General features: G+C 47.5%; 3 protein-coding genes across 3 annotated transcripts; all 3 read left to right on the top strand.

Annotated features, from left to right (window-relative positions):
• Positions 1-404: 404 nt before the first annotated feature.
• On the top strand, positions 405-9289 carry LOC128711492 (transient receptor potential-gamma protein). Its single transcript, XM_053806370.1, has 16 exons — positions 405-532; positions 686-923; positions 1018-1160; positions 1233-1422; positions 1500-1682; positions 3546-3657; positions 4137-4259; positions 4367-4513; positions 4704-4843; positions 5285-5553; positions 5635-5745; positions 5816-6011; positions 6083-6277; positions 6740-7301; positions 7377-7867; positions 8834-9289. The coding sequence occupies exons 1-16, from the start codon at positions 420-422 to the stop codon at positions 9287-9289; spliced, it is 3669 nt and encodes a 1222-aa protein (XP_053662345.1). The 5' UTR covers positions 405-419.
• A 2331-nt stretch (positions 9290-11620) lies between these two features.
• LOC128714047 (uncharacterized) lies at positions 11621-16406 on the top strand. The gene is made up of 4 exons (XM_053808923.1): positions 11621-11647; positions 11716-11949; positions 12163-12725; positions 12977-16406. Exons 1-4 carry the CDS (start codon positions 11621-11623, stop codon positions 16404-16406), a joined length of 4254 nt encoding a protein of 1417 aa, XP_053664898.1.
• A 3028-nt stretch (positions 16407-19434) lies between these two features.
• LOC128714269 (multidrug resistance-associated protein 1-like) lies at positions 19435-24857 on the top strand. Its single transcript, XM_053809143.1, has 6 exons — positions 19435-19470; positions 20078-20377; positions 20463-22606; positions 22679-24136; positions 24210-24591; positions 24663-24857. The coding sequence occupies exons 1-6, from the start codon at positions 19435-19437 to the stop codon at positions 24855-24857; spliced, it is 4515 nt and encodes a 1504-aa protein (XP_053665118.1).
• Positions 24858-25679: the final 822 nt, after the last annotated feature.

Below are 25679 nucleotides of genomic sequence, written 5' to 3'. Positions count from 1 at the left end.
TGCCGATGACAGCGGTGATGAAATGAAAGGAAGTTGTTGTTTTTGTTGTCCGAAAAAAAAAACCCTCCAAAAGGACATCTTTTTATGACCCTTTTGGCGAGTGCTGTGCTGTGTCAGTTTTTTTGTTTGTGTGTGGAACTTTTCGTTAGATTGTATCGTCGTCTGTTCGTTTGTTTCCGTAAGCCTCAAAGTGCCAGTCAACGGTGGGTTTGTCTGTTGTAGCTTGTGGCGGTAATGTTGCGCAAGTATGCAGTGCTGTACCACGTGACGCGTGTAATTCTCTTTTGTCCGGAGACAGTAGACGAGTAGCCCATCAGTATAGCATCAATTAACACTAACCGAATACGCGAATTAACCCACGTTTGTATTGCATTGTACCCTGTTTCTTCCGACGGACACAGAGACACAGCATACACGGCATGATGGAGGAGGAAAATGTGGTCCGACCCCATCAGGAAATTGCCGCCCTATCGCTGGAGGAGAAAAAGTATTTGCTTGCAGTCGAGCGGGGTGATGTCGCTACCACGAGAAGGTAAGTGGGAGAAGGCAAGCGAAGCCGGCGGCAACAAACCGCAATGCTCTGAATCAGCAGATCAATCTTGTCGGTGCCGCAATCTTCCCTGGGGGGCAACACGACGGGGACGCCAACCGTGTAAACATAACCCTGCGTTACGTATCGTTCCAGAATACTGGAGAAAGCGGAAGCGGAATCACACATCAACATCAACTGTGTCGATCCGTTGGGCCGGTCCGCCCTGCTGATGGCCATCGATAACGAAAATCTCGAGATGGTGGAGCTGCTCATCAATCATCGGGTGGACACGAAGGACGCTCTGTTGCACGCCATCTCGGAGGAGTTCGTCGAGGCGGTGGAGGTGCTGCTAGACCACGAGGACAGCTGTCACAAGAATGGTGATCCTCATGTTAGTAGTTGGACGAGCGATTCCCATTACGATCGATGTGTGGCTTTGTAGCTGATTGAACCATGGCCTTGGCTGTTTTTGTTTGTTTTCACAGAGTTGGGAAGCCCTGCCACCGGATACGGCCACCTTCACGCCGGACATAACGCCCCTAATACTGGCTGCCCATCGTGATAATTATGAAATAATAAAAATTCTGCTTGACCGCGGTGCCACACTGCCTATGCCGCATGACGTACGGTACGGCGCGACTAACGCTGCAATCTTTATCAATGCCTAGGCTCAAACGAATGTGTCCCTCCCTTTTCACAGATGTGGTTGTGATGATTGTGTTACTTCCCGACAGGAGGACTCGTTGCGCCACTCTCGATCGCGCATAAACGCGTACCGTGCGCTGGCGAGTCCGTCCCTTGTAGCGCTGTCCTCGAAAGATCCGATACTGACCGCCTTCGAGCTGAGCTGGGAGTTACGAAGGTTAAGCTTCCTGGAGCACGAGTTCAAGGTACGGCAAGCGCGCGGCAAGTCTTCCGTCACGACTGTTTAACCATTATTATTATGTGTCGTCCCCTTTTGCCTTAGAATGAGTACCAGGAACTTCGACGACAGTGTCAGGACTTTGCAACGGCACTGCTCGATCACACGAGATCTTCGCACGAGCTGGAGGTACTGCTCAACCATGACCCCACCGGACCGGCCTTTGAACATGGCGATCGGATGCACCTAAACCGATTAAAGCTTGCCGTAAAGCTACGCCAAAAGAAGGTAAGCGAGAAGGGACCAATTTTCCACCCAGAGCGAACAATCCATTTCCACCCAGTTTTACGAGCGCCCCAAGTGACTCGGAAATCTCTTTAGCGTATTTAAATATTCATAACCGCTAATTAGCATGCAGTTGGAGTGTGGAGTGGTGGGCGTCGTTTTGCTTGCGGTTTGACAGTCGCTAATTGGAAGCTAACTTCGGGTGCGCTCGTTAGTTGCTGTTGTGAGGGATGGTTGGCACAGTGGCCCTGATGGCGAATGGTATTATTTCTGAACGACAGTGGAGCAGACAATGGTTGGGTTTACATTCGACATTCATTCACATTCATTACATTCGGTTTTGCAGTTGCAGCTGGAAAGCAGACCACATGTTTATTGTTATTGTAATCGTTTTCAATAATGTAGTTCCTTTTCGTGGTTGGGTGTGATGTGTTAATGAGATCTGCTATGAATAATTTCGAGACTTTCATTTGATGATGCAATGATTTTGCATACGATGAACATTGTCTGAACATTGATAATTTGAAATATTCAGCTGAAAATTTCAAATTTTATTTTTTCCTCCTAACATCCATTCATGAAAAAGAATATTGATTGTACAAATTTGTTGGATTAATTTATATTTTATATGTACGAAGCATCGTAAAAGCTTTTAATTAAGTTTTATTTTTTCAAGCTCAATTGTCCAGCTTGTTTTAAATGATACACAAATGATTATTTAACAGTGTCTGTAATAAGCCAGTAAAAAACGAGTTTTATTTCAGTTGATTTCTTCGCATATTTCCAATTGTAAGCAATGTGTCACAGCTTGAGAGGAACGTCTTGCACTTATACAAACAGACAAACACTTATTAGCAAATTAGTGAACCGATTTTAATTTTTTTTCTGGGACACCCTGTAGCCAGGTAGTTGAAACACAACATAAATATACAGATTACAATCATAGTAAACTGTGATCAACAGATTAATTAATTAAAACCTCGTGAAACCATAATTAAAATGATCGACAGTCATTTTTCATTAAACAAGGTGATTCACACCTTTGGTTCAGTGAAAAATGGTGTATTTTCTGTTACAATATTCGACGGCTACCGTCAAGACGTTATGGCAAACATTGGCAACTCCACCTACACGGACTTCTTTCAAGTGAAATCATTGCTGCCTGCGATGGACAATTTGTACAGCTGCGCGCAACATGCCAACATGTCAAACTTTACCAAGAACGTGAACCTTAAATACCAAACTCGTGACCCCGCTCTGTTTTTATCATTCTTTTTCGGGGGGAGGGGGGGGAGGGGTTTATGTTTGGTGTGTCGTCCGTATGTGTAGTACAATGTTGCTCTATCGTTGGCCCCGCGCGACGTCCCACGGTACCATGGCTCGACAGCGATTTACGTAAATCCTTCGTAAATCTTAAAACCTCACTCGCATACTCCAACATTCCACCCGTCCGAGAATGCATCCACGTGAAGTGGCTAATCTGTATGCAAGTAGGAAAAATGAAACGTTTTTTCAGGAGTTGTCATTTTTTTCTTTGTTGCTCTAGTCATAAAATGCTCTCACATTCCATTGTGTTCTTTAGAACATGGTGCCTGCTTATTTAGAAGCGGTTGGTTTGCTTGTTGGAAATTAAAATTCAGGAACATTTATATGACTTTTCAAACAACCCACTATCAATTGTTTTAAATTGATTTCAGCAAACGCAGAAACATACACACACACTAACGAATCCACCTCTTTTGGGACTACCAATTCTAAACATGACCCCCAAAAATACAAAACATTGCCGCGCCGAAATATGAAACCACTTGCGACAGAACGAAACTCCCTAACGCTCTGTGTCTATTTCCTGCCCCGGTTTTCCAGTTCGTTTCACATCCGAACGTGCAGCAGCTGCTGGCCAGCATCTGGTACGAAGGGTTGCCGGGCTTCCGGAGGAAAAACATGGCCCTGCAAGCGCTGGAAATTGTGCGAATAGGTAAGTTACGATTCGATGCTACGACGGGAACATCGGTACAGGAGTGGCACCCGTTCCATCCGTGCCGGGCATGAAATGTTTGGTCGAGGATGCGAACGAACAATTGAAGCAAATTGCTTTCATCTTTCTTGGAAGAAATGAAATCTCCCCGTGAAACCACTGTTTGCGGGATGTACGCCTGTACGGGGCATAATAAAGTAATTGACTCATTAGGAACAACACACATTCCCATCCACCTTATGGGCCACACCGACGTCGAAAAGGAAATGAAATCAAATCAACCGGCGCCACTCATTAAATGCCACCGGGCAGGGAACGGTAATGGACGGCGTTGTGCAGCCAATAATTAATAGGAAATCATCCCATCCTGGTTCCATCCGTTCGAACACCGGCACCCACACACCTTTTCCCTTTCGTGCATCATTTTTTGGTTTCTTTAATCTGGTGGCGTTTTTCTTTTCTCTCCTCTCTCCATGCAGGCATCATGTTTCCCCTGTTTTCCTTCTCGTACATCATCGCACCGCACTCGTCGCTCGGCCAAACGATGCGTAAACCGTTCATCAAGTTCATCTGCCACAGTGCGTCGTATTTCACGTTTTTATGTAAGTGACTCGACTGGGGCTTGTTTGCGTTCGGTTTCGGTAAGCCGCGTAAGGTAAGCAGAAGGGTTTAATCTTTCGCTTTGTCTTTCTTTCCAATACCGGACTAGTTCTACTGATGCTGGCATCGCAGCGCATCGAAACGGTGATGGGTGGCGTGTGGGGTGCGGAGGTGAGCCAGGAGCATGACGAAGTGCCTACCAAGCGCGGTGCAAGCCCAACCCTGATCGAGTGGCTCATATTGGCCTGGGTTAGCGGTGAGTGGGAATTAAAAATGAAAAATCTAATTAAAACTTTCACCTCCCCCCATCGCGCAATTCGCATTTCCAATTGCTCAAAAACGCTGGGTGGATCGATTGGCCAGTCGAGTTTTTATCGGACGTTGCCGCCTGACGGTTTCCGGTGCAAATAGATTCACCTTTCGCGTTTTCGCGTTGTGCCTTTCAGGACTTATCTGGAGCGAGGTGAAGCAGCTGTGGGACGTGGGCTTGCAGGAGTACGTGAACGATATGTGGAATGTGATAGACTTTGTGACCAACTCACTGTACGTGGCAACGGTGGCACTTCGAGTCGTTTCCTACTTCGAGGTAAGTTGGCAAAATGGTAACACTGGTAATTAGGTAACCGGTTCCTCCGTAAACTTTTGCACCATTTACCATACGGCGTCGGCGAAATGCCACTCGCTTCCCCCTCCTTCGTTGATATTTGTCCGGAAAAGTTAATTGGATTTTCGTCCAGAATATTTGCCCAAAGTGCTTCAACCGAACTGATCGGCAACTTACTACGGTGAAGTGTTTGCTGTGTCACTCGTTTTTTCACGGTTCATCACCGTGGAACTCATTTTCCCGCCAGGGAAAGTTTCCTTCGTTAACAACGTGTGGAAATAATGATCGCTCGGTTGTTTTCCCCGTCAAGTTTGTCCTCATTATGCTCTTCAGTAAACGATCCAAGTTGGGAACTCGGCGGAAACTGATAGTAGCTGAAATTGCTCAAAGACTCACACATCACGCTATTCGCCGGAATTGCAGGTCCAGAAGGAGATGACGTACAACAAGTACGCGGCGGACTTACCGCGCGAAAAGTGGGACACCTGGGACCCGATGCTTATATCCGAGGGTCTTTTCTCTGCGGCCAACATCTTCAGTTCGCTCAAGCTGGTGTACATCTTTTCGGTCAATCCACACCTTGGACCGCTGCAGGTATCGCTCTCGCGCATGGTGATGGACATCATGAAGTTCTTCTTCCTGTACGTGTTGGTACTATTCGCGTTCAGCAGCGGTCTCAATCAGCTTCTTTGGTAAGGGGTTGTCTACGGGGCTACTCCCGTAATCTCGTTACTCACTCTACCGATGCTAAATTTGTTGCGTGTTTATTGCAGGTATTATGCGGATCTGGAGAAAAAACGATGTCCAGATGTGTCCAATTTTTCCGGACCCAATATCACCTCGACGGACCCGAACGCTTGCATCGTATGGCGACGGTTTGCTAAGTATGTCGATGGAGGTGATGGCAGGACTGTGGGTGCGTTTACTAATCTCGCTCCTATTGCTTTCCGTCAGTCTCTTCGAAACGATACAGACACTGTTCTGGGCCGTCTTTGGACTGGTGGATCTGGAGAACTTTGAGCTGGATGGGATCAAAATCTTTACCCGTTTTTGGGGCATGCTGATGTTCGGGACGTACTCGGTGATCAATATTGTAGTGCTGCTGAATCTTCTGATCGCCATGATGAATCACTCATATCAATTAATATCGGTAAGATAGAAAGCGTGTTGAAAGGGACTGAGGGCTCGCAGTGCTAACGCTCCTTCTATTTTGTTACGCAGGAACGTGCTGATGTCGAGTGGAAGTTTGCCCGTTCGAAGCTGTGGATCAGCTACTTTGAGGAGGGCGGCACATGTCCACCACCGTTCAACATCATCCCAACACCGAAGTCGCTGTTCTACATCTTCCAGTGGGTGAAGCGAAAGTTCTGCGGCCACTCCAAGGCGGTAAAGAAGGAACACATGAAAACGATTCGAGTAAGTCTTGTTCGCTGCAGCTGAGCAACTGCTGGAACACTGAGAAAAAAAACACTTGAGAACTCTGGCGCTGGCAACACATTCCCGATGGTTGTACAATGTTCAATGCACCATGCAAACAGGCACCCCACAACAACAACAAAGAAACCATACGGACACCGATTGGCTTGTTCACGAAAAACCCTTCCCACCGCTAGATGGCGCACACTTCCATTCACTTCCACGTTTTGTTAATGTGTGGTTTTACAATTTCTTTTTCCCTTCTTTTCCCATTTCCCTTTTTTAATGCTCTCTATGTGCGTGTGTGTGTGTGTGACGTGTGCTATCACTCTCTCACTCTTTTTTCCGTGGGCATTGGGATGACTGTTGTACGCTTTCGTGTGCGTGTTTGTGTGTGTATGCCTTCCTCCCTCTCTTTTTGCGGCTATTTGCTCTGGTGGTTTCGATTGCAATTCGTTTCAGCGGAAGGTAAAGCAGGCGAGCGAGCGGGACTTCCGCTACCAGAGCATCATGCGCAATCTGGTGCGCCGGTACGTGACGGTCGAGCAGCGGAAGGCCGAATCGCAGGGCGTCACCGAGGACGATGTGAACGAGATCAAGCAGGACATATCGGCGTTCCGGTGCGAGCTGGTGGAGATACTGAAGAACAGCGGCATGAACACGGCCATCGCCACCGGGCAGGGCAGTGGTGTCGGTGGGAAGAAGAATCGCCAGAAGGAGCGGCGATTGATGAAGGGCTTCAATATAGCGCCACCGCCGGCACCGGAAGCGGGACAGCATCTGACGCCGGTGTCGGAGTTCATCTCCCAACTACCGGACCATTCACCGCATGAGCTGTTTGCGGGTGTGTTTGGGCCGGGATTAACCCCCAAGAAGGCACTGCACCAGGTGAACCCGATGCATCAATATTCGTCCCAATCACAGAGTTCCTTCGGCGAGAACAATAACCCGATCCACAAGCTAGCCAAGTTAGCACCGAAATTCAACTCCAAGAGTCGTCCCGGATCACACAAGAAGCGCTGGGGTAAGGGGAAGCATTCGTCTCGCACAAAATACCCAAAGCATGGTGAGACCCTTTATTGATGGTTTCCTTTTGCAGGCACTCTCATCGAAGCAGCTAAACACGGCAGCGTGTCCAAGTTCATCGGTCGCTCACGGTCCGAAGACTCGGTGTGCAATCACGGCCCGGGCAGGGGTGAATCGGCCAGCCATAGTAACAGCCCGGCCTCGGACGAAGCCATCACGGAGTCACCGTCCGATTCGAACCCCAGTCTCGATCGGCCCGACGTGGAACAGTGTCCCGATCCGCACAAAAACCACCATCGGAACCGGGACCGGCATCAAGACCGCCGGCAGCATGGTGGCAGCGATCGTACGCCGCAGCACGGTACGACCGCGAACGGGAAGAATGGGCGCGAAACGAAGGAGCATGCGCATCACTATCATCTGCATTTCGGTGCGCTGGCAGCACTGAAGCGCAAGCGGAAAAAGTTCTCGAACAGCCGCAACTCCAGCCCGGTGCTGGAACCACCGAGCGAGCTGCCGTTGGTGACGAATACCGTCAGCACGACGGGTAATTCAAGCAGTAAGGTAAGCGCTAGTGTTACGCGCCGTTCGTGGATCGCTTACAGTTAATAGACGTGCCGTTCCGCATGCACAAGAAGCAAACGATTTTTGTTAAATTAGTTGCGTTAAGCTCAAACGTTTTAAGGCACGTTAAAATAATTAGAAATAGGCATATTTATAGCAAAACCTCTACGTTGTGTCGATCATCCAGGCGATCGTTAGAAACTTGGAAGCGGTTTCCCTTACTGGAGCCGTTGAACACTTTGAGGCCTTACCTTGGGTAGGGGTATACTCGATGGCCTTGAAATGAGAAGACATTAGGCTTAAGTTGGATAAGATCCACCCTGGCGGTCCAAACTATTCTATTCCATGTGAAGTCTCGCTTGTTGCCAACTGGACAGACATCACTGTTGATTCTAGATCTAAAAAGTGGTACCGGATTAGCTTATCTTTTTTTTTTTTTGCTCTTATAACGTTGATAAAAAATATCGTCTAGAGCAGGGGTCGACAAGCTATCTAGCAATAGTGTCGAAAAAATTTGTACAAAAATTTGATGTATAACAATTATTTTCATTGCCGTCTTTTATATTTTTTGAAGGGCCGAGTTATGTAATGGTGCTTTTTAAAGTATTTTAAAATGTCAATTAATTTGCCAACAATTTTTAAATGTAATACCAAAAATGCTTTATAAATGTTAAATCAATTTATATTAAACAAGCTTAGAAATTTGATATTACCCATATTAGAAAATAAATATAAGTTTAAGACCTCGGATTCGATATATAAAAAAATAATCACGGGTCACATAGAATAATCAGGAAGGAAACCACTTTGCCGACCACTGGTCTAAAGAATGTCATACTGACCATTAGTGATGCATATTTCTGCATATGACGGTGTGACTCATACATTCTATCAGCACCAGCTCGTACATCTTTGAGCTTACTGCTTATTTAATGCTTACATTTCATTCACGTCTCTATCAACCAGGTACTGAAACGTGCTTCCAGTGTACCGACGCGTGGGGCCAGTGATGAACCGGAAGCAACCGTTACCGTTCGACCGGCCCGTCACGAAGCAACGCAAAGCCAACAGCACTCGATCGAGCATCAGCTCGAAGGTGCGGCACCGTTAACACCCTCCACCACGGAGGAAAGCGTTGACCAGCAACCGGCCTCAGCCCAACCGCAGACCACCCTTGCAGTGCACAAGCACCAAAAGATCATACGCGGTAGGAACAGCTCCAACGAACCATTGCTACGTCTGCAGGAGCATCGTGATAGCAGTGATGGCGGTACGGCAGGTGGCTGCGAACCATCCGCCGCCGGCGTTGGAACTGGGACGGGTGGTGGACCATCGTCAGCATCGTCCACGCTGCGCTCGGTACCGAAGATACCGGGTGTAACGCCGCTAAGGGGCCATTTACACTCCCAGGGTTGGTTATAGGAGATGGCGATGCATCGAAACGCTATCGGCTACACTATTTGTATGTAAATATAGCTGAACATCAAGTTGCATTCAATCGGGGGTAGGAACGGAACGGAATGGTTGAACGTAACTCTAGGTCGAGAGTGTGTAAACTAGTCAAAAGCATCAATTCTAAACGAGGTGTGCAAGCGATGTGAGGTAGGGTTTAGTTGAATGTGAAACTACATTCTCCTAACTATTCTGATGAGACACAGTTATAGATCATTGGACGTATGGTTGTCAGAAATTCCATCTGTTTGTGTTAATCCCCACGAGGGATACTTTGTAGGGCCTAAAGCGGAGTTGTAACGGGTTGCGGACAAATGACTCCAATCTGCAATGGTGTCGATCCTGTCAAGATCTCCGCTCCGTAAGGGAAGGATTCATAAACCGAGCGAACTTAATTCCTTTGGGCGACGAAGCGAAGATCCTGGTCACGATCGCACGAGGAACTGTTTCGACCGACGGATTCTGTGGTAGCTTTAAGGAATAGGTGTGTATAACGATAACATACAATAAGGGACCAGGTCTCTTGAGGAAGTGCTCGCATGCGTGCTAAGCGGCGGTCAACTGTAGCTGTTAAACTATCATTTGTTATTCGCTATTGGAAATCGTACAGGAACACAGGCGGGCGGGGAGGGCATACGTTGGCTGTCCAACCACCTGGACCACTTGGACTCACATGTGCACATTTATGCATTCTCTTTTAACCGGTAGTCGTCTAGAAATGGTGTACGCAAAACAAGGCGAACTAAACATGTCAAAAACCCGTACACCTTAAACTTCTCGATACATTTTAGCACATTAAGACAGACATCAACTATAATCCGGATAACCGTACGGTGAGTTAAACAGATAGAATATTACCAGAAAGGGAAGAATAGTGGGTGAAAAAGTGTGAAAAATCGTTCGTGAAGAAGTGTTTTCTGTAAAAGAAAAGGAAAACAAACAACAAGGAACTAGTAAAAGAAACTCGATAACAACATTACTTAAAGAGAAAACTTAACACAAGAAGTAAAAAGGAGGCCTTATAATAACATGTAACACGATATATGTATCACATAATAAAACAAAAAAAGAAAATAGAACAGAAAAGAAATGGAACAACTAATGATAATGTGCGCGTCAACTCGCTTTCAAAGACGGCTAGACATAACGAAACATAAAAATGAATTGAAAACCGAAATTAGACAACCAAGAAAATGTCGATCAAACCGTATGAGATAATGGAACAAACCGAAGAAGAAAAAAAAAACACACACACAGTAAACCATAAATTAGCTGCATTCGAAAGGTAACAAGTTCGGTAGGTATAAACTTAAGGCAAGTATTAAAAAAACTATACGTAGTAAACAGGAGTAATGGTTTGGAGAAAACAAAGAAACCCGTCATCTAAGTGTAGAAGAACAGCAAGAAACGTAAACACGAAAAAAAATATAGTAGAAAACGAAACAAAACCAAAAAACAAGAAAAAACTATAACTTATTAAAAGAAAACAATAGACGAAAAGGAAAAAAATTGGGAAAGTAACAGTAACAGACGGGATTCGTTTAATCAAAACAAAATAAACATCTAAAACCCTTAAAAGCAGGATTCGCGCACGGTTTAAGTGGGAAGAATTGTAGATATATGAAGAACGTTAGCCGATTTAACCAGCCAGATGTAGATGGATTTGTTAACAGTGACGTTTGTTGGTTTGTTTCGACAAAAGATGCGGCGGTAACGAAGGTTGATGTTTAGTACGGAAGGGAATTGGTTAAACCTTGCCAGCAAGGTACGCATAGATAGACAAAACGGAAAGCGCTTGGTCACAAACTCCATGCTCTGTGGACAGTGGAACGGTGAAGTGAATTGTAATAAATATCTGATTTATTTGAACGTGCGTGTTTTGTTTCATTGGCGCTGAAACCAAGCGGTGGTGCAGCGTTGTTTTGCAAGCGTGGTGCAACCGGTGGCTCACACTGCAATTCATTCACAACAAAAACCGACCGTCCGAAGGGTGGAAAATTCATTACGAAAATAGCTTGTGTGATGTCTTTGCGTCGGTTCACTCGGACACTCTCGTTGGGCGTTTGTTTTTATTGTATCATCCGCTCTCGCGATACCCCGTGTGGGAGACTGCTGTGAGCTCAACGTACCTTGCATACGGCAATGGCACTTGGCGAGTTCAGTCTATCCGCAACCATCGAGTATAAAACACCCACAGTCCGCAGTCCCGGGTCGGGCTATATCGGGTGATATAGCGAGATTATTTACCGCCGGTGTGTACCTTTAGCTGAATGAATCGAAGGGAGAGAAAGTGTCGTCGCAATGGTAGAACTAATCACGTCACATCTGGTGAGCGAAGTGGGATGCGGTTGCAAACTCAGCTCACCGCCTAACAGGATCGATCTCCGTCCCAACAGGTGGACCATTTGGTGGTGTACGGGCTGCAGTATCTTCTGCTCTGTTTCTTTTTCCTGGCTGAGCTGGCGTACGTAAAGCAGAATGTGTCGGATGGAACGTCCAGACGATCCGCTTACAGCATGCTGTCGGTGTTGTTAGTGCTCGTTACACTGCTCGCCGTCATTCTGGCGGCTTACCGCTTGGTCGACGACTCTGTGGCGGGATTGAGAGATGGTTTGGAGGCTACCTCTATGGTAAGTAGATCAATATGCCGGAGAGACCTTCCGCAATACATTGTACCACCCTTTGCCAGCGTGATAAATGATATCAGGGTTTTGGATGGTCTTATCACGGGTCTAGGTCGTTGAGCGGTTTGACACAGCGTGCAAGATAAGAGCGTCGCTCAACAGCTTCCCAACTGAGAAACGCATTAACATGCCCCGTACACCTTTCCCATCTTCCTTCAGGTAGCCGTGCTCTGCCTGCAGATTTATTCCACCCGCCGTAATGTGGATCACGTTTATTTGTTTACCTTTTGGACACTACGGTTGCTTGCCCTCTCGATCGACGTCGCGTTCGATCGGGCGGATGCGTACGATGTGACGCATCTTACGCTTGCCGTGTTTTGGCTGTGCCTGTGCGGTGTTAGAGCGCTGCGTAACGATGCACTTTACACCAGCACCAGTGCCACCAAACCGCGCGAGCCGAATCTACTGCGAAGCTTATTCTTTTCCTGGCTGGATGAGACCTACCGGGAAGCGCATCGGGGCAGTGAAACGTTTCACGAGGGCAAGCTGTTTGGCATACTGCCGGACGACCGCCGCTGCGAGTCACTGTTGGACCGGTACGAAAAAGCTAACGCGCACCGTGGCTACACGGCGGTGGACGACGGTAGTGGACCGGCGAAAGGGGAAAACCATCGATTTACCATCCGTCGGCTGCTTGCCCCGTTCTGGCGTGACATCCTACTAACCGGGTTGAATCGGTTTGCATTGATCGTGTTTTACTTCCTCTGCCCGTACCTCTTACGGTAAGTAGCTGTATCCGGCACTTGACTATCGGAAGAAGACCCTTGTGAGGGAGTTTGTTTTTATGAATGAGCTATTGCTCGGGATATAGGGCAGAAGATTACTGGCCTGTCCGCGAAAACAAACACTAGACCGACCGTTGAAATAAACAATCGGTATTCTGCTATTAATGCTGCTCGATGACGCACCGCAGTGTGTGCTTGGTGTCGATGGGTCGACTAACATGTGCCTTCGTTTTTGTTTTGTTTTTTAGGGTTCTACTTGAAGAAAACCAATCTCGAACGTACCAGAAGTGGATTGTGACGGCACTGTTCGATGCGTCGATTATGATTGCCCTGCTCAACACGCAGTATCAGCACGCCACCCAAGACATAGGGCTGCGCATCAAGTCCATCCTGATGGGTGCCATCTATCGAAGCATTCTTGCTCAAGCTTCCACCAAAAACACATCGAGCGCTACGTTAACGACCGACACGGCTGCTTTTGTGCCGTTCGTGCAGGACATACACATGATGTGGTCCGGGCCGCTGATCATTGTCGTGACATTCGTTGCGCTTTGGTTGTGGGTTATAGGGGCATCAAGCGGTGCCGTAGGTCTGGTTATAATGATAGTCGTGATCTCCATCACCAGACTGCTGGCGCAAAAGATCTCCCGGCAGGAGGAAAACATTAGGCGCTGCAAGGATCACCGTGTGCGGCTAACAACCAGTTCGATCGAGCAGATGCAACAGATCAAGTCCGACCTGTTGGAAGAGTTTTTCGAACAGCAGATCGGGGTGCATCGGACGGAAGAGATGCGCCATATGCGTACCTTCGTATGGTACGATGCGTTGAAACACATGCTCAGCATCGTCACACCGACGGTCGTTGCTTGCGTCACGTTTCTGTTCATGTATCTCACGGGTAGCGGATCGTTGCTGACCGTACAGTCGATGTTTGTAGCGATCGCACTGTTTAACATAACGCGCTATCCCATGTCGGTGATACCGAACCTAATGACGAACTGGAAGATCGTCAACGAGAAGCTCGACGGTATCAATGCGATAGTGTGCGATGGTCGAACGGACGAACCGACGGTAACGATGCAAAAGAGCACGGTAAAAAATGGAACGTACCGGGGAAGCCTCGAGAAAATGCAAGACGTGGTGCATACGTTCGTCGATCAGCTGGAAGACTCGATCACGCAATACTCGGCAAAGGCCGAGATACTAAAGTTCGATCGGGCACAGTTTTCGATCGCGAACAGAGTGATCCTACGCGACATCACCATGAAGGTGCGGGCGGGCACTTTTACCGGTGTAAGCGGTACTCATGGTGCCGGCAAGACGACACTCTTGCGGGCGATGATCGGGACGGTGCGGAGAACAGCGGGAACAGCCACCATCACGTGGAATCGGGTGTCGTACTGCCCGCAAACACCATGGATCCACAGTGGCACCATCCGGAGTAATATTCTGTTCGGGCAGGAGTACGAGCAGTCGCGTTACGAGCAGGTGATACGTGCCTGCTGTCTGGAAGATGATCTTAAGACATTCCCCAACTATGACGAGCGTGTCGTATGTGAGGGTGGCCACTCACTGTCTGGTGGACAGGCGCGAAGAGTTTCGCTAGCCCGAGCCGTCTATCGACGTGCGGACATTTACCTTTTCGACGATGCACTCCGCTCACTCGATCCGAACGTGTCGCGCAAGGTGTTTGATAATGTGTTTCATCGCGCGAATGGTTTGCTGGCGGACTGTTCCTGTGTGTTTATATCGCACGATCCCGACCATCTTGCCGTAGCCGACACAGTGCTGGTGATGTCCGAAGGTACCATCGATAAGGTACTGACACCAGCCGAAATAAGTGAACAAATTGTTCATCAGCTTGCAGAAGAAAATGAAGTCGAATGTGAGCAGCAACCAGTGGCAGCAAAGGCAGCAAATCCCAAGCGCAATACAAAGCGTTCCAGGAAATCGGAAACAAAGCCCAACGAAAATACCCGAGGTAGTGTGTCACTGGAACTGTACGTAAACTTTCTACGCATACTCAAACCACTGTACTGCTTCGTGGTAGTGGCGCTGGAAGGAGTAACCATCTTGATGGATATCTTTATCACCACTCTGCTGGCAGGATGGGCCTCTAGTGCCAAGGAGACGAACGGAGATTTGCTCCAGAGCTTCTGGGTCATGTGTGTCTGGATATTGTCGGTGTACCTCAAGACAGTGCTGCTTCAATGGGGAGGTTTACAGCTGTCAAAATTCGTCCATTCCCGCATGCTTTCTACTATTCTGCGTCAACCGATGGAGTTTTTCGATCGTAACGATTCCGGCGTGATTGTGAACCGCTTTGCGAACGATCTTCACATAGTCGATGCCAAGATCATCACGAACCTGCGCTCGGTGCTGAGCGCCTCGTTTAGTGTGCTTGGAACGTTGGTACTGTTTGTCTGGAAGCTGTACAGCAAGGTTATGTTGTTTGTCGCGGCATTTGCGGCTGCCGTCGTGTTAGTTTTCGGTCTGAGGCGTTTATTAAGCTACCATCTGCAGGTGGCACGAACGTTGAAGCGGTTTGAGGCAAGCTCGCGATCACCGATCATACTGCAGTACAATGAAACGCTGCAGGGCATCGATACGATCAAGGCGTACGATGCGGAGGAACGATTCCATCGACAGTTTCTGGAACGGATCGATACGCATCAGAACTACATTTACCACAACAATTCCGCAAGCCGTTGGATAGGCATTCGGCTTGAGTTTATCGGTGCGATGGTCATCTACTTTGTGGCACTGCTTACCGTCAGCAATCAGTCGATGGTTGGGTTGGCTTTCGTTGGCATTATCGTCAGCTACGTGCTGCGTTTGATTCCTTCCCTCAACGGTCTGCTGTTGGCGTCAGGCGCACTGGAGGAGAACATCATATCATTCGAGCGCGTCACACAGTATTTGAATTTGCCACGCGAAACGAATGATGAGACAGGTGGCGATTATCCGATCACGCAAGAGGAAAAACTACCCGTCCGAGGGCCAATTGAGTATCGTGACGTCTCGCTAACGCACTCCGATGGATCGACAGTGCTCCACAACGTTACGCTTACGATTGCGGCTGGAGAAAAGTTGGGTATCGTAGGTCGTACTGGATCTGGGAAATCGAGCTTCATTGGGACATTGTTTCGATTTTACCCGCAGCACACATCCGGAACCATTCTCATCGCTGACGTAGGGTTGAAGGACATATCGCTGAAGAAGTTGCGCGGTGAACTGACACTCGTCCCCCAAAGTACAAGCCTGTTTTCCGGGCTGGTGCAGAACTTCATAGATCCATGGAAGACACATACGACCGACCAGTTAAACACCAGTCTGCGCGAGTGTGAGCTGGGAAATGTCAACCTAGGTGCGACACTGCAGGAACTTTCCGTTGGCCAGCGTCAACTGCTGTGCCTGGTGCGGGGTTTGTTGCGTAAGAAACCGATCATCATACTGGACGAAGCTACCTCAGCGCTCGATGAAAACACGGAAGATCTCATACTGAAGGTGCTGCACGCACGGTTCCATGATCGTACCGTTCTGATGATTGCCCATCATCTGAACACAGTGAGGGGCTGCGATCGTATATTGTGGTTACAGTATGGACGTGTGCGTAAAATTGCCCCGCTGCAGGATTACACGGCGGAAGAGCGGAACGAGCTAGGATTCCGAGATTAGTACTTACAAGTAACGCTGATTGTGACAATTAGGAGACATCCAACACACATTCTTGTCTCATTATTTATCCATTTTAACTCTAAAAGTTCATATACATTTATACGCTCTTTAGGAGTGTATCTTACGCAAAACAACCATGTACTTAATGTGCCTATTAGATAATAAAAGTATAAACATGTTTAAATATCTATATACCTACAAATCTCGAGTCGTGTCGTGGGTGGACAATCGGTAGGTATTAGTGAAGGATTATAGGTACTGTAGCTAGGCTAAATGGTCTCTGTCCAAAGCTATTTGCTCTAATTCGGGTTTTCCCGAGGAGACATTCTAAACAGATGAAAAAAAAAATCATAGTAACCATAGCAGCAAACTAACGAAGAGTTACGAAATATTCCATGATCTCCATGAACGATCCGTCAAAACGCAATTGGCATCATTCTGTGGTAGATTGAGTTAAATTTCTTTCTTAAAAAAAATCATCTGTTTCCTAAGGCTATAAATGGCGGGAAAATTAATCAAATCATATGAAATCTTTACTAATATGCTAAATAATAATTGATTTTTGCAAATACGCTGCCTTTGCTTGTAATTCCTTGTATATTTTTTTTTTGGTTGATTTTAGCCTTAGTGGCAATATAGGAACCAAAAACAGGCATTTTCCAGTAGTGGTAGCATTTGCTTGAAAATTTTATAGCATTTGCTCAAAGCATTTGTTCAATGGTGGATATCGTTGATTTTTAAGATAGAAACGTATTTTCTCTCATATTTAGTTGAAATAACGAAAGTTGCTCGTTTAAAACACTTCAAATATAGTTCAAAATATTTGTATGCTTATCAAATTACCCCACTGTTGGAACACTTACTCTAGTGGTGTATTGTAAATCGGGATTTATATATTAAAATGAAACTGTGTAACATAACTGCTAAACAGCTTGAATCTACAATGGAGTAGCAAGAGATATATTGCTTGGCGATCTTGGTGTATTACAGCTGTATGTCTTTACATTTGCATCTTTCAAAATATCCAAACGGTGCACCTACACGCATGTCGCTAACCAATTGGATTCGTTTCAAGCGTTTCCGATTTGATTTAACGGTCGCCGATGCGTTTCGCACCAAACGCTTCCCAGCTTGTCCACAGCTTGGTTGATGGTTGGTCGCAATTCACAAGCCGAATCGGTGTTTCACTTCGATTCCAACCACCTGTGACGTAAGGGAGGAAGGAGATTCCAACATTACGCACGCACCGCGCATGTGGTAGTGTGTAATCGGTGTTGGGCGCAAAACTTGCTTCTCACGTCGATCAATAAATACGCAAGCGCAAAACCGTGGACCCCTTTTATCTTATCTCGCCCGTGACCGTGGTTTGAAGCGATACTGTCAGTACTGTGATGATTTTATGAAGGAACCGGGTGTCGGCAATTGTCGCTTTAATGGAATTGCACACCATTTTGCAAGTCAGCCAGTGTCCTATCCACAAGTCATTGTTAATAGGATGTTTGTAGTGCATTACGATCCGTTGTTATCGATTGTCCGGTACGGTTGCAGAATGCGATGAAATAATCGGCATGTTTCACATTACGAGAGGGAATATTTCACTTCCTATTTACATAGGACGATAGGCAGAGTTGAATGCACGTTTTGGGACATTTAGCGACCATCTTGTTGGTGTTCTAGGCTTACTATGCGTGCTCTGGAAGTCGTGTGCGTTTTTTAAATCATTCCTTGGTAGTAAGATGTTGGATCCACCACATATAATCCACCACGACTAGTAGTGTTTCAAACCGAGCGCTTAACAAACTGTTTTCACGGCGCCTTTCGTTTCATACAAGCGAATTAATACTCCTTCTTCAAATTAGAAGAAATACAAACGTTTTTCCAAATAAAAAAAATCCAGATTTCAATGAAGCCAATATCATATTACAGACATGCTGGGAATTCAAGTTATCCTTAGTAGCAATAAACTTCGCACCAAAAATTGTATCTCGTGTGTACCAAATCATTCATAACAACTGCAATGTCGCACACGCAACACCGAACATAGTTCCATCAAACTACAAATCTCGGACAGCGATTCCGGTACCCTACGGTGTGCTCAATTGAGGTTCTCAATCATCACCCAACAGTGACCCCGGTCGGTTAATTGAACTATGCACAAATAGAAACAGAATCCGTTTCGAGGGCCCCGCAAGAATTTTACCAGCGAATGATGTCTGCACGCGTCTGTACACACGACAATGTGCTGTATTTGGACATGCTTGCCGATGCGTTGTCGGTTGGTTTTATCGTACAACACTACCCGCGACCCTAGTAAGGTGATGATGATTGGTGCATGACTTGCACCCCTATTTCCCGAAAATAAAAAGAAACCCTTTGCTAGTGATTATATGGGCCCACACATCACCGATCTTATCGGTGGGCATTTGTCGTAAACCGCATACCCGCTTATCAGATGGATCAACTCATCCAATGCTCAGCATTTTTTGCGTCTTTCATCAATGTTGGTGCATGGGTGGTCCACCAAAAAGTCAGAATTTGTAATAATGCAAGAAGCTAACTGTAATATTGCCCTAAGAATACAGTGGCCTGACTTCTCGCCTTCATGTTCCAACGTCATAAAATGAGCGGCAAAGTGTTTAGAACCAACCACAAAACTCAGTCCGCACCATGCACGGGTGCGGATTCCCAACACACAGGCAGCAGCGTCAAATCCGCACACATCGGTCCCGCAACTAGTGGTCGATACCTTATCGTCTCGATACACGACCGGTGTCAATTATATTTTAACCCCCGTTCCGCGATCAGGTTGAATCAGTTGACTAGAAATCTTGCAACGGCAAGGAACTAAATTCGGTACTAACCAGAAGCGGTCGCGAGTGTCGGTAGCGTGAAGTGAAGCATTGTGAACAATAGTGCGCATCCTTATTTGGATCCTATAAGTGGACACTTGAAGCTGGTAAATAGTGTACCGGGTGCATTGAACAGGTGTCGTGAATGATTGTGTACCGAGAGCGTCAGTGATAGTCCAATGACATTTGAAGAGTTTTGTGGTGGTCCCTTTTGGGTAAGTGTAGCAATACTTAATAAAGTTATCGGATTAATTTAACGATTACTTTAGTAGTAATCGCAGGACAACATGTTGGTAGTGTAATTTATTGATTTGGTGGACATTTCGCAACATTGTTACAAATTCCTGGAGCTGACAGTATTCGATTCAACCGTTCGGGCACCGTTCCACATTGCTTGTGATATGCTGAATTTGGTAGTGATAAGGTTTTACCATAAACGGGGATCTACAAATATCGCACGACTCGCAACAGTGAATCATGCCCCATGCTATTTATCTTTATTGTCAACATGTTCTACGCCGTTATCGATAATTCGTGTCTGTACCAGGCAGGATTAGTGAATGATGAGTTTAAAAAAAAAAAAACCCCGACCAAAGCTGACGTCTGGAAACATCCTTCACACCATTCATTTTCCTTCATATATCGGAGTTGCCTGTGAAGCGGTTTATTATATTTTTTTGGGAAGCTTACGAAATGTTTTAAAACTTTTCCCATGAAATCACAAACAATGAGCATTAATTACTGCAAGATAAGATTAACTTAGGGGAGGATTAAAACATGAGATAATACGCATTGACATCATGATCGTTTCATTCATTACAGGACGATGATCTTACCTGGCGTGAGGAGGATCCCGATCTGACATTCTGCTTTCAGCGCATCATACTACAATGGACACCGTGCTTTTTCCTGTTCGTCTTTTCGGTTTACGAGGTGTTCCGCATTGGTACCAGCCGGTATCGCGACATACCGTGGAACTGGTACAACATAACGAAGATGGCCTTCACCTTCGCACTGATGGTGATGTCATGGGTGGATCTTGGCGTCGTCGTACAGAACATTGACGAGCCGGAAGTGTTTGATGTACAGATATTGGTGGCAATTTTCAATGCCCTCGCATACGTAAGTGAAGGCAAACAGTGCGCTTCTAGTGCCAACATTTCTCAATGTCCATCACATTTTACCGGTACCTTTCTGTCTTCCACAGATTATGGCAATGGCACTGTATTTCTTCTACCGCAAGTACGGCGTACGTAGTACCGGTACGATGTTTATCTTCTGGTTCTTGAAGGCATTCTTCGGTATCATTCAAATGCGCACGGAAGCAATGTTGCACGACGTGCGTGGCTCCGGTACGGAAGACTTTGCCGAGTTCCAGTTCATCAGCTACACCATCCAGTACACGTTTATCTGCTGTGTGCTACTGCTGGAGCTATTCCCCGACAAGGAACCGCGGTACAGTGAATGGGACAAGCTAAAGAATCCTAACCCAGAGCTGAGCACCAGCTTCTTCTCGCGGCTGTTCTATCTGTATTTTGATTCGTACGCGTGGCGCGGATTCCGCAAACCGCTCACCGACGACGACATGTACGATCTGAATCCGGAGGACACGTCCCGGGCGTTAGTGCCGCCGTTCGATAAGTACTGGTTCGAGAGTGTGGAAAAGGGCCGCCGCAAACAGGTCGCAGCGGATAAGAAGGCCGGCAAAACGGGCCTTGTGTATAAACCGAACGCTGCCACGAACGGATCGGTGCTGCCGGCGATGGTGAAAGCTTACGGTGGACCGTTCTGGTTTGCCGGAATGCTGCAGTTTGCTATCTCGGGACTTCAGTTCGCCTCACCGTACCTGATGCAGGAGATGATGGCTGTAATTGCGTTGGATGGTCCATTCTGGAAGGGAATGATTATTACGCTGGGCCTGTTCTTGACGTCGTTGCTGATTGCACTGTTCAACGGCCAGTACTTCCACCGGACATTCCTCGTCGGGTTCCGCATTCGCACCGGGTTGGTGAGCGCCATTTATCGCAAGGCGTTGCGAATTTCTAGCTTTGCCAAGAAAGATACCACCGTGGGAGAAATCGTCAACCTGATGGCGGTCGATGCGCAACGTTTCTTTGAATTAACGTCCTACCTGCACGTCCTGTGGTCCGCTCCGCTGATTATTGCGCTCTGTATCTATCTGCTGTACGAGCTGCTGGGACCGGCCGTGTTTGCCGGGCTGGGTGTGATGGTGATCATGATCCCGATCACCGGCTTCATTGCTACTCGGATGCGCGATCTGCAAGTGGAACAGATGGAAATCAAGGACGAGCGGGTGAAGAAGATGAACGAAATTCTCGGCGGCATCAAGGTGCTGAAGCTGTACGCGTGGGAGCCAAGCTTCCAGGATACCGTCGTAACGGTGCGTAACCAGGAGCTGGATGTGTTGAAGCACGCCGCATACTACGGAGCGGGAACGTACTTCGTGTGGACGATGGCACCCTTCCTGGTGACGCTCGCTTCCTTCGCCGTGTTCGTTATGTCTGACGAGGAAAACATTCTCGATCCTCAGACGGCGTTCGTGGCGTTGGCACTGTTCAACATCCTGCGGTTCCCATTGGCCATGTTCCCAATGATGATCACGTTCGCTATGCAGGCCTGGGTATCGATCAAGCGTATCGACAAGTTCATGAACAGCGAAGAACTCGATCCGAACAACGTTACACACAACAAGAGTGAAAATGCGTTGGAGTTGAAAGACGGCACCTTTTCCTGGGGCGATGATGCACCGACGTTGAAAAACATTAATCTGGCACTGCGTAGAGGAAAATTGTCGGCTGTCGTTGGAGGTGTAGGTACTGGCAAGAGTTCCCTGATATCGGCACTGCTTGGAGAGATGGAGAAAATGAAGGGATCGGTCAACACGGACGGTTCGATCGCATACGTTCCGCAGCAAGCCTGGATTCAGAACGCCACTCTGCGTGACAACATTCTCTTCGGCAAGCCATTCGACCAGAAGAAGTACGATAACGTGATCGACTGCTGTGCCTTGAGGCCCGATCTGGAGATGCTTCCCGGCGGCGACACGACGGAGATCGGTGAGAAGGGTATCAACCTTTCGGGTGGACAGAAGCAACGTGTGGCACTGGCTCGTGCTGTGTATGCCGACTGTGAGGTGTATCTGTTTGACGATCCACTGAGTGCTGTGGACGCTCACGTAGGAAAGCACATCTTCGAGAAGGTTGTTGGACCATCGGGAATGCTGGTGGGCAAGTCACGCTTGTTAGTCACTCACGGCATATCGTTCCTTCCGTTCGTGGAAGAAATATTCGTCATGAAGGATGGAGAGATCTCGGAGAGCGGATCATATCAGTAAGTGTGAATGATTGAAAGCGCTGTTGCAGTATAGCTTTTAATGTCCATGATTTATTTCGTTTCCTGCAGACAACTTCTCGACCAGAAGGGTGCATTTGCCGAGTTCCTCACGCAACACATTCAAGAAATGGACGACGAGGATGAAGATGAGTTGAAACTGATCCAGGAAGCTCTTAAAGATGGTGAGGCAAAGAAGATCGTACAACGTGCAATGTCTACACGATCACAACGGTCGGGTAGTAGCAATGGTAGCCAGCGCAAGAAGCGTGTCAGTCGGGCAGAGTCACGGAACAGCAACAAACCACGGGCAGTAGAACAAACTACGCAGCAACTGTCCGCCGCTACCTTGATCGAGAAGGAAGAATCGGCAACGGGTGCCGTCGGCTACATGGTGTACGTGAAATACTTCAAAGGCATCGGTCTGTGGCTTGGATTTTGGTCGATCTTCTTCAGCGTGATCAATCAGGGCGCCTCCATTTACGCTAACATTTGGCTTACGGACTGGTCAGAGGATCCAGAGGCGGCTACGGATAACTCGGTACGAGACATGTATCTCGGCGTGTACGGTGGACTCGGTGGTGCCCAATCAATTGCGCTACTGATCGCCTCCATTACGCTCGCCTTGGGCTGTGTGCGGGCGGCCCGCGAACTGCACCACAATCTCCTCGAGAGCTCCATGCGAATGCCAATGTCTTTCTTCGACACGACACCGTTGGGCCGTATCATGAACCGCTTCTCGAAGGATGTGGACGTGGTGGACAACATACTGCCCCAGTCTATTCGTGCTTGGTTGCTGATGTTCTTCAACGTCGTCGGTGTGTTCGTGGTCATCGGCATATCCACACCCGTTTTCTTGGCCGTCGTACCCGCATTCCTCGTGATATACTATCTGATTCAAAAGTTCTACATCGCCACCTCGCGACAGTTGAAGCGTCTCGAGTCGGTCACACGTAGCCCGATCTATTCACACTTCGGCGAGAGTATCACAGGCCAGAGCACAATCCGTGCTTATGGTCAACAGGACCGTTTCATGAACGAGTCCGAACAGCGCGTAGACTACAATCAGCTTACCTCTTATCCGAGTATCATCGCTAACAGATGGCTCGCCGTGCGACTTGAACTGGTCGGTGCTCTGGTCGTGTTCTTTGCCGCCCTGTTCGCCATGGTTGCCCGCGACAGCATCGGGCAGGCAACGGTGGGGCTCTCCATCAGTTACGCTCTGCAGATATCGGCAACGCTTAGCTTCCTCGTGCGTATGACTGCTGAAGTGGAGACAAACATTGTCGCCATCGAACGATTGGAAGAGTACACCGTACTCCCGCGCGAAGCTGAGTGGCAGAAGGGAACCGTGGACAAGGCATGGCCCGCAGAAGGAAAGGTTGAGTTCAAGGATTATCAGATCCGATACCGCGAGGGTCTTGATCTGGTCATTCGAGGCATCTCGCTCAACGTTCGAGGAGGAGAGAAGATCGGTATCGTTGGCCGTACCGGTGCAGGAAAGTCCAGTTTGACACTTGGTCTCTTCAGGTATGTGCAAGATGCGATGGTCCTTACCTCGTAGCATCAATGTTAACAATCCGTTTCAATGTCTCTCTTCCAGAATTGTCGAGGCGGCCGGTGGACAAATAATCATCGACGGACACGACATCTCTCAAATGGGTCTTCATCAGTTGCGTGGACGATTGACCATCATTCCCCAAGATCCGGTTCTGTTCTCCGGTACACTGCGAGCCAATGTGGATCCCTTCAAGAGTTACAGTGACGATCAGGTATGGAAGGCTCTCGAGCTGTCCCATCTGAAGACGTTTGTGAAGGGTTTAGCGGCCGGACTGGAGCACGAGATCGCCGAGAACGGAGAGAACCTTTCGGTTGGCCAAAGACAGCTGATTTGCTTGGCACGTGCTGTACTGCGAAAGACGAAGGTGTTGATTTTGGATGAGGCAACGGCGGCAGTAGATCTCGAGACGGATGATTTGATTCAGGTAAGGAATGATGTACACTATTCACTTATCCGGGAAATACTAATTGAAGTTATTTCATCTCACTCACACAGAAAACTATCCGTACGGAGTTCACTGATTGTACGATTCTAACCATCGCCCATCGGCTGAACACAATTCTTGACTCGGACCGAGTACTGGTGCTCGACAAGGGTTTGGTAGCCGAGTGTGACTCACCGCAGAACCTTCTCGCGAACAGAGACTCCATATTCTTTGGCATGGCGAAGAATGCCGGAATTGTAAGCTAGGATCACTGCCACAGTGCATCGATGCCTGGTGAATCTCGAATGGATATCGACTTGCCTTGAATAAATCACACAAATCGGGCTAGAGAAGGTTGAGAGCAACATCGTAAGTCGGAATAGGAAAGCGGTCAGTTCAGTCCAAACGTAGCGAAACTGATAGAAGAATGGCAATGCACGCAATTGCCAATGGCCACTGCCAGCATATTGGAGATGGCAATATTTATTTCATACCAATTTATAATGATATTGATTAAATAAAAATGATGTATTTCCCAACATTGTGGCAAGCTTCCATTAGTTAACGACTGGATGACGTTGAAAGGTTTACACGGCATGACAAATATCGAGGCGACCTCAAGATAACACGTGTTGCTGTTTTTGTTGTTGCACCGCGTGTCACTGATAAGATAAGCATTTAATGGCCCGTGTGAACAAAATCTGTACACGATCAGAGCGATGAAGTTTACGTTTAAGCAGTACGTCCAACTCCCGGCAGCATAAGAAACATCTGTTAAATACAATGCAAGTAAAGACCCGTAGCGAAATGATTGAGTAGCTTCTATCGGATTGAGTGATGTAATAAGAACAACATGTTACTGTACTCCATCTTGGAAAGTAAACCCATTGAAAGAACCTCCCCTTGGTATCCAACCACCCGTGCTCGGGCGCGCGATCCCGTGCCGCAAAAGATGTATTCGATAATCTTATCACAACAAAACCACAATCTCGTGTAAATATATTCAACCCTGGCACACGCCAAACGATGCAAAAGGGGTAAGGCAAGTTCAACGGTGGCTTGTCATCCGTAACAAACTCGCCCAAACC

Source organism: Anopheles marshallii, chromosome 3 (genome assembly GCF_943734725.1).
Source record: "Anopheles marshallii chromosome 3, idAnoMarsDA_429_01, whole genome shotgun sequence".
Classification (NCBI taxonomy): Eukaryota; Metazoa; Arthropoda; class Insecta; order Diptera; family Culicidae; genus Anopheles; species Anopheles marshallii.
The sequence above is the reverse complement of the archived record's forward strand: the minus strand, read 5'-3'. Positions and strand labels throughout refer to the sequence as shown.

Excerpts from the sequence above, each read along its gene's own strand:
- LOC128711492 (XM_053806370.1), top strand. The coding sequence starts at position 420 with ATGATGGAGGAGGAAAATGTGGTCCGACCCCATCAGGAAATTGCCGCC. Across the intron at positions 6,012-6,082 it reads ACTCATATCAATTAATATCG|GAACGTGCTGATGTCGAGTG; the intron begins GTAAGATAGAAA and ends TTTGTTACGCAG. Across the intron at positions 7,868-8,833 it reads CGGGTAATTCAAGCAGTAAG|GTACTGAAACGTGCTTCCAG; the intron begins GTAAGCGCTAGT and ends TCTATCAACCAG.
- LOC128714047 (XM_053808923.1), top strand. The coding sequence starts at position 11,621 with ATGGTAGAACTAATCACGTCACATCTG. Across the intron at positions 11,648-11,715 it reads AACTAATCACGTCACATCTG|GTGGACCATTTGGTGGTGTA; the intron begins GTGAGCGAAGTG and ends CCGTCCCAACAG. Across the intron at positions 12,726-12,976 it reads CTCTGCCCGTACCTCTTACG|GGTTCTACTTGAAGAAAACC; the intron begins GTAAGTAGCTGT and ends TTTGTTTTTTAG.
- LOC128714269 (XM_053809143.1), top strand. The coding sequence starts at position 19,435 with ATGACATTTGAAGAGTTTTGTGGTGGTCCCTTTTGG. Across the intron at positions 24,137-24,209 it reads TTGACACTTGGTCTCTTCAG|AATTGTCGAGGCGGCCGGTG; the intron begins GTATGTGCAAGA and ends TCTCTCTTCCAG. Across the intron at positions 24,592-24,662 it reads AGACGGATGATTTGATTCAG|AAAACTATCCGTACGGAGTT; the intron begins GTAAGGAATGAT and ends TCACTCACACAG.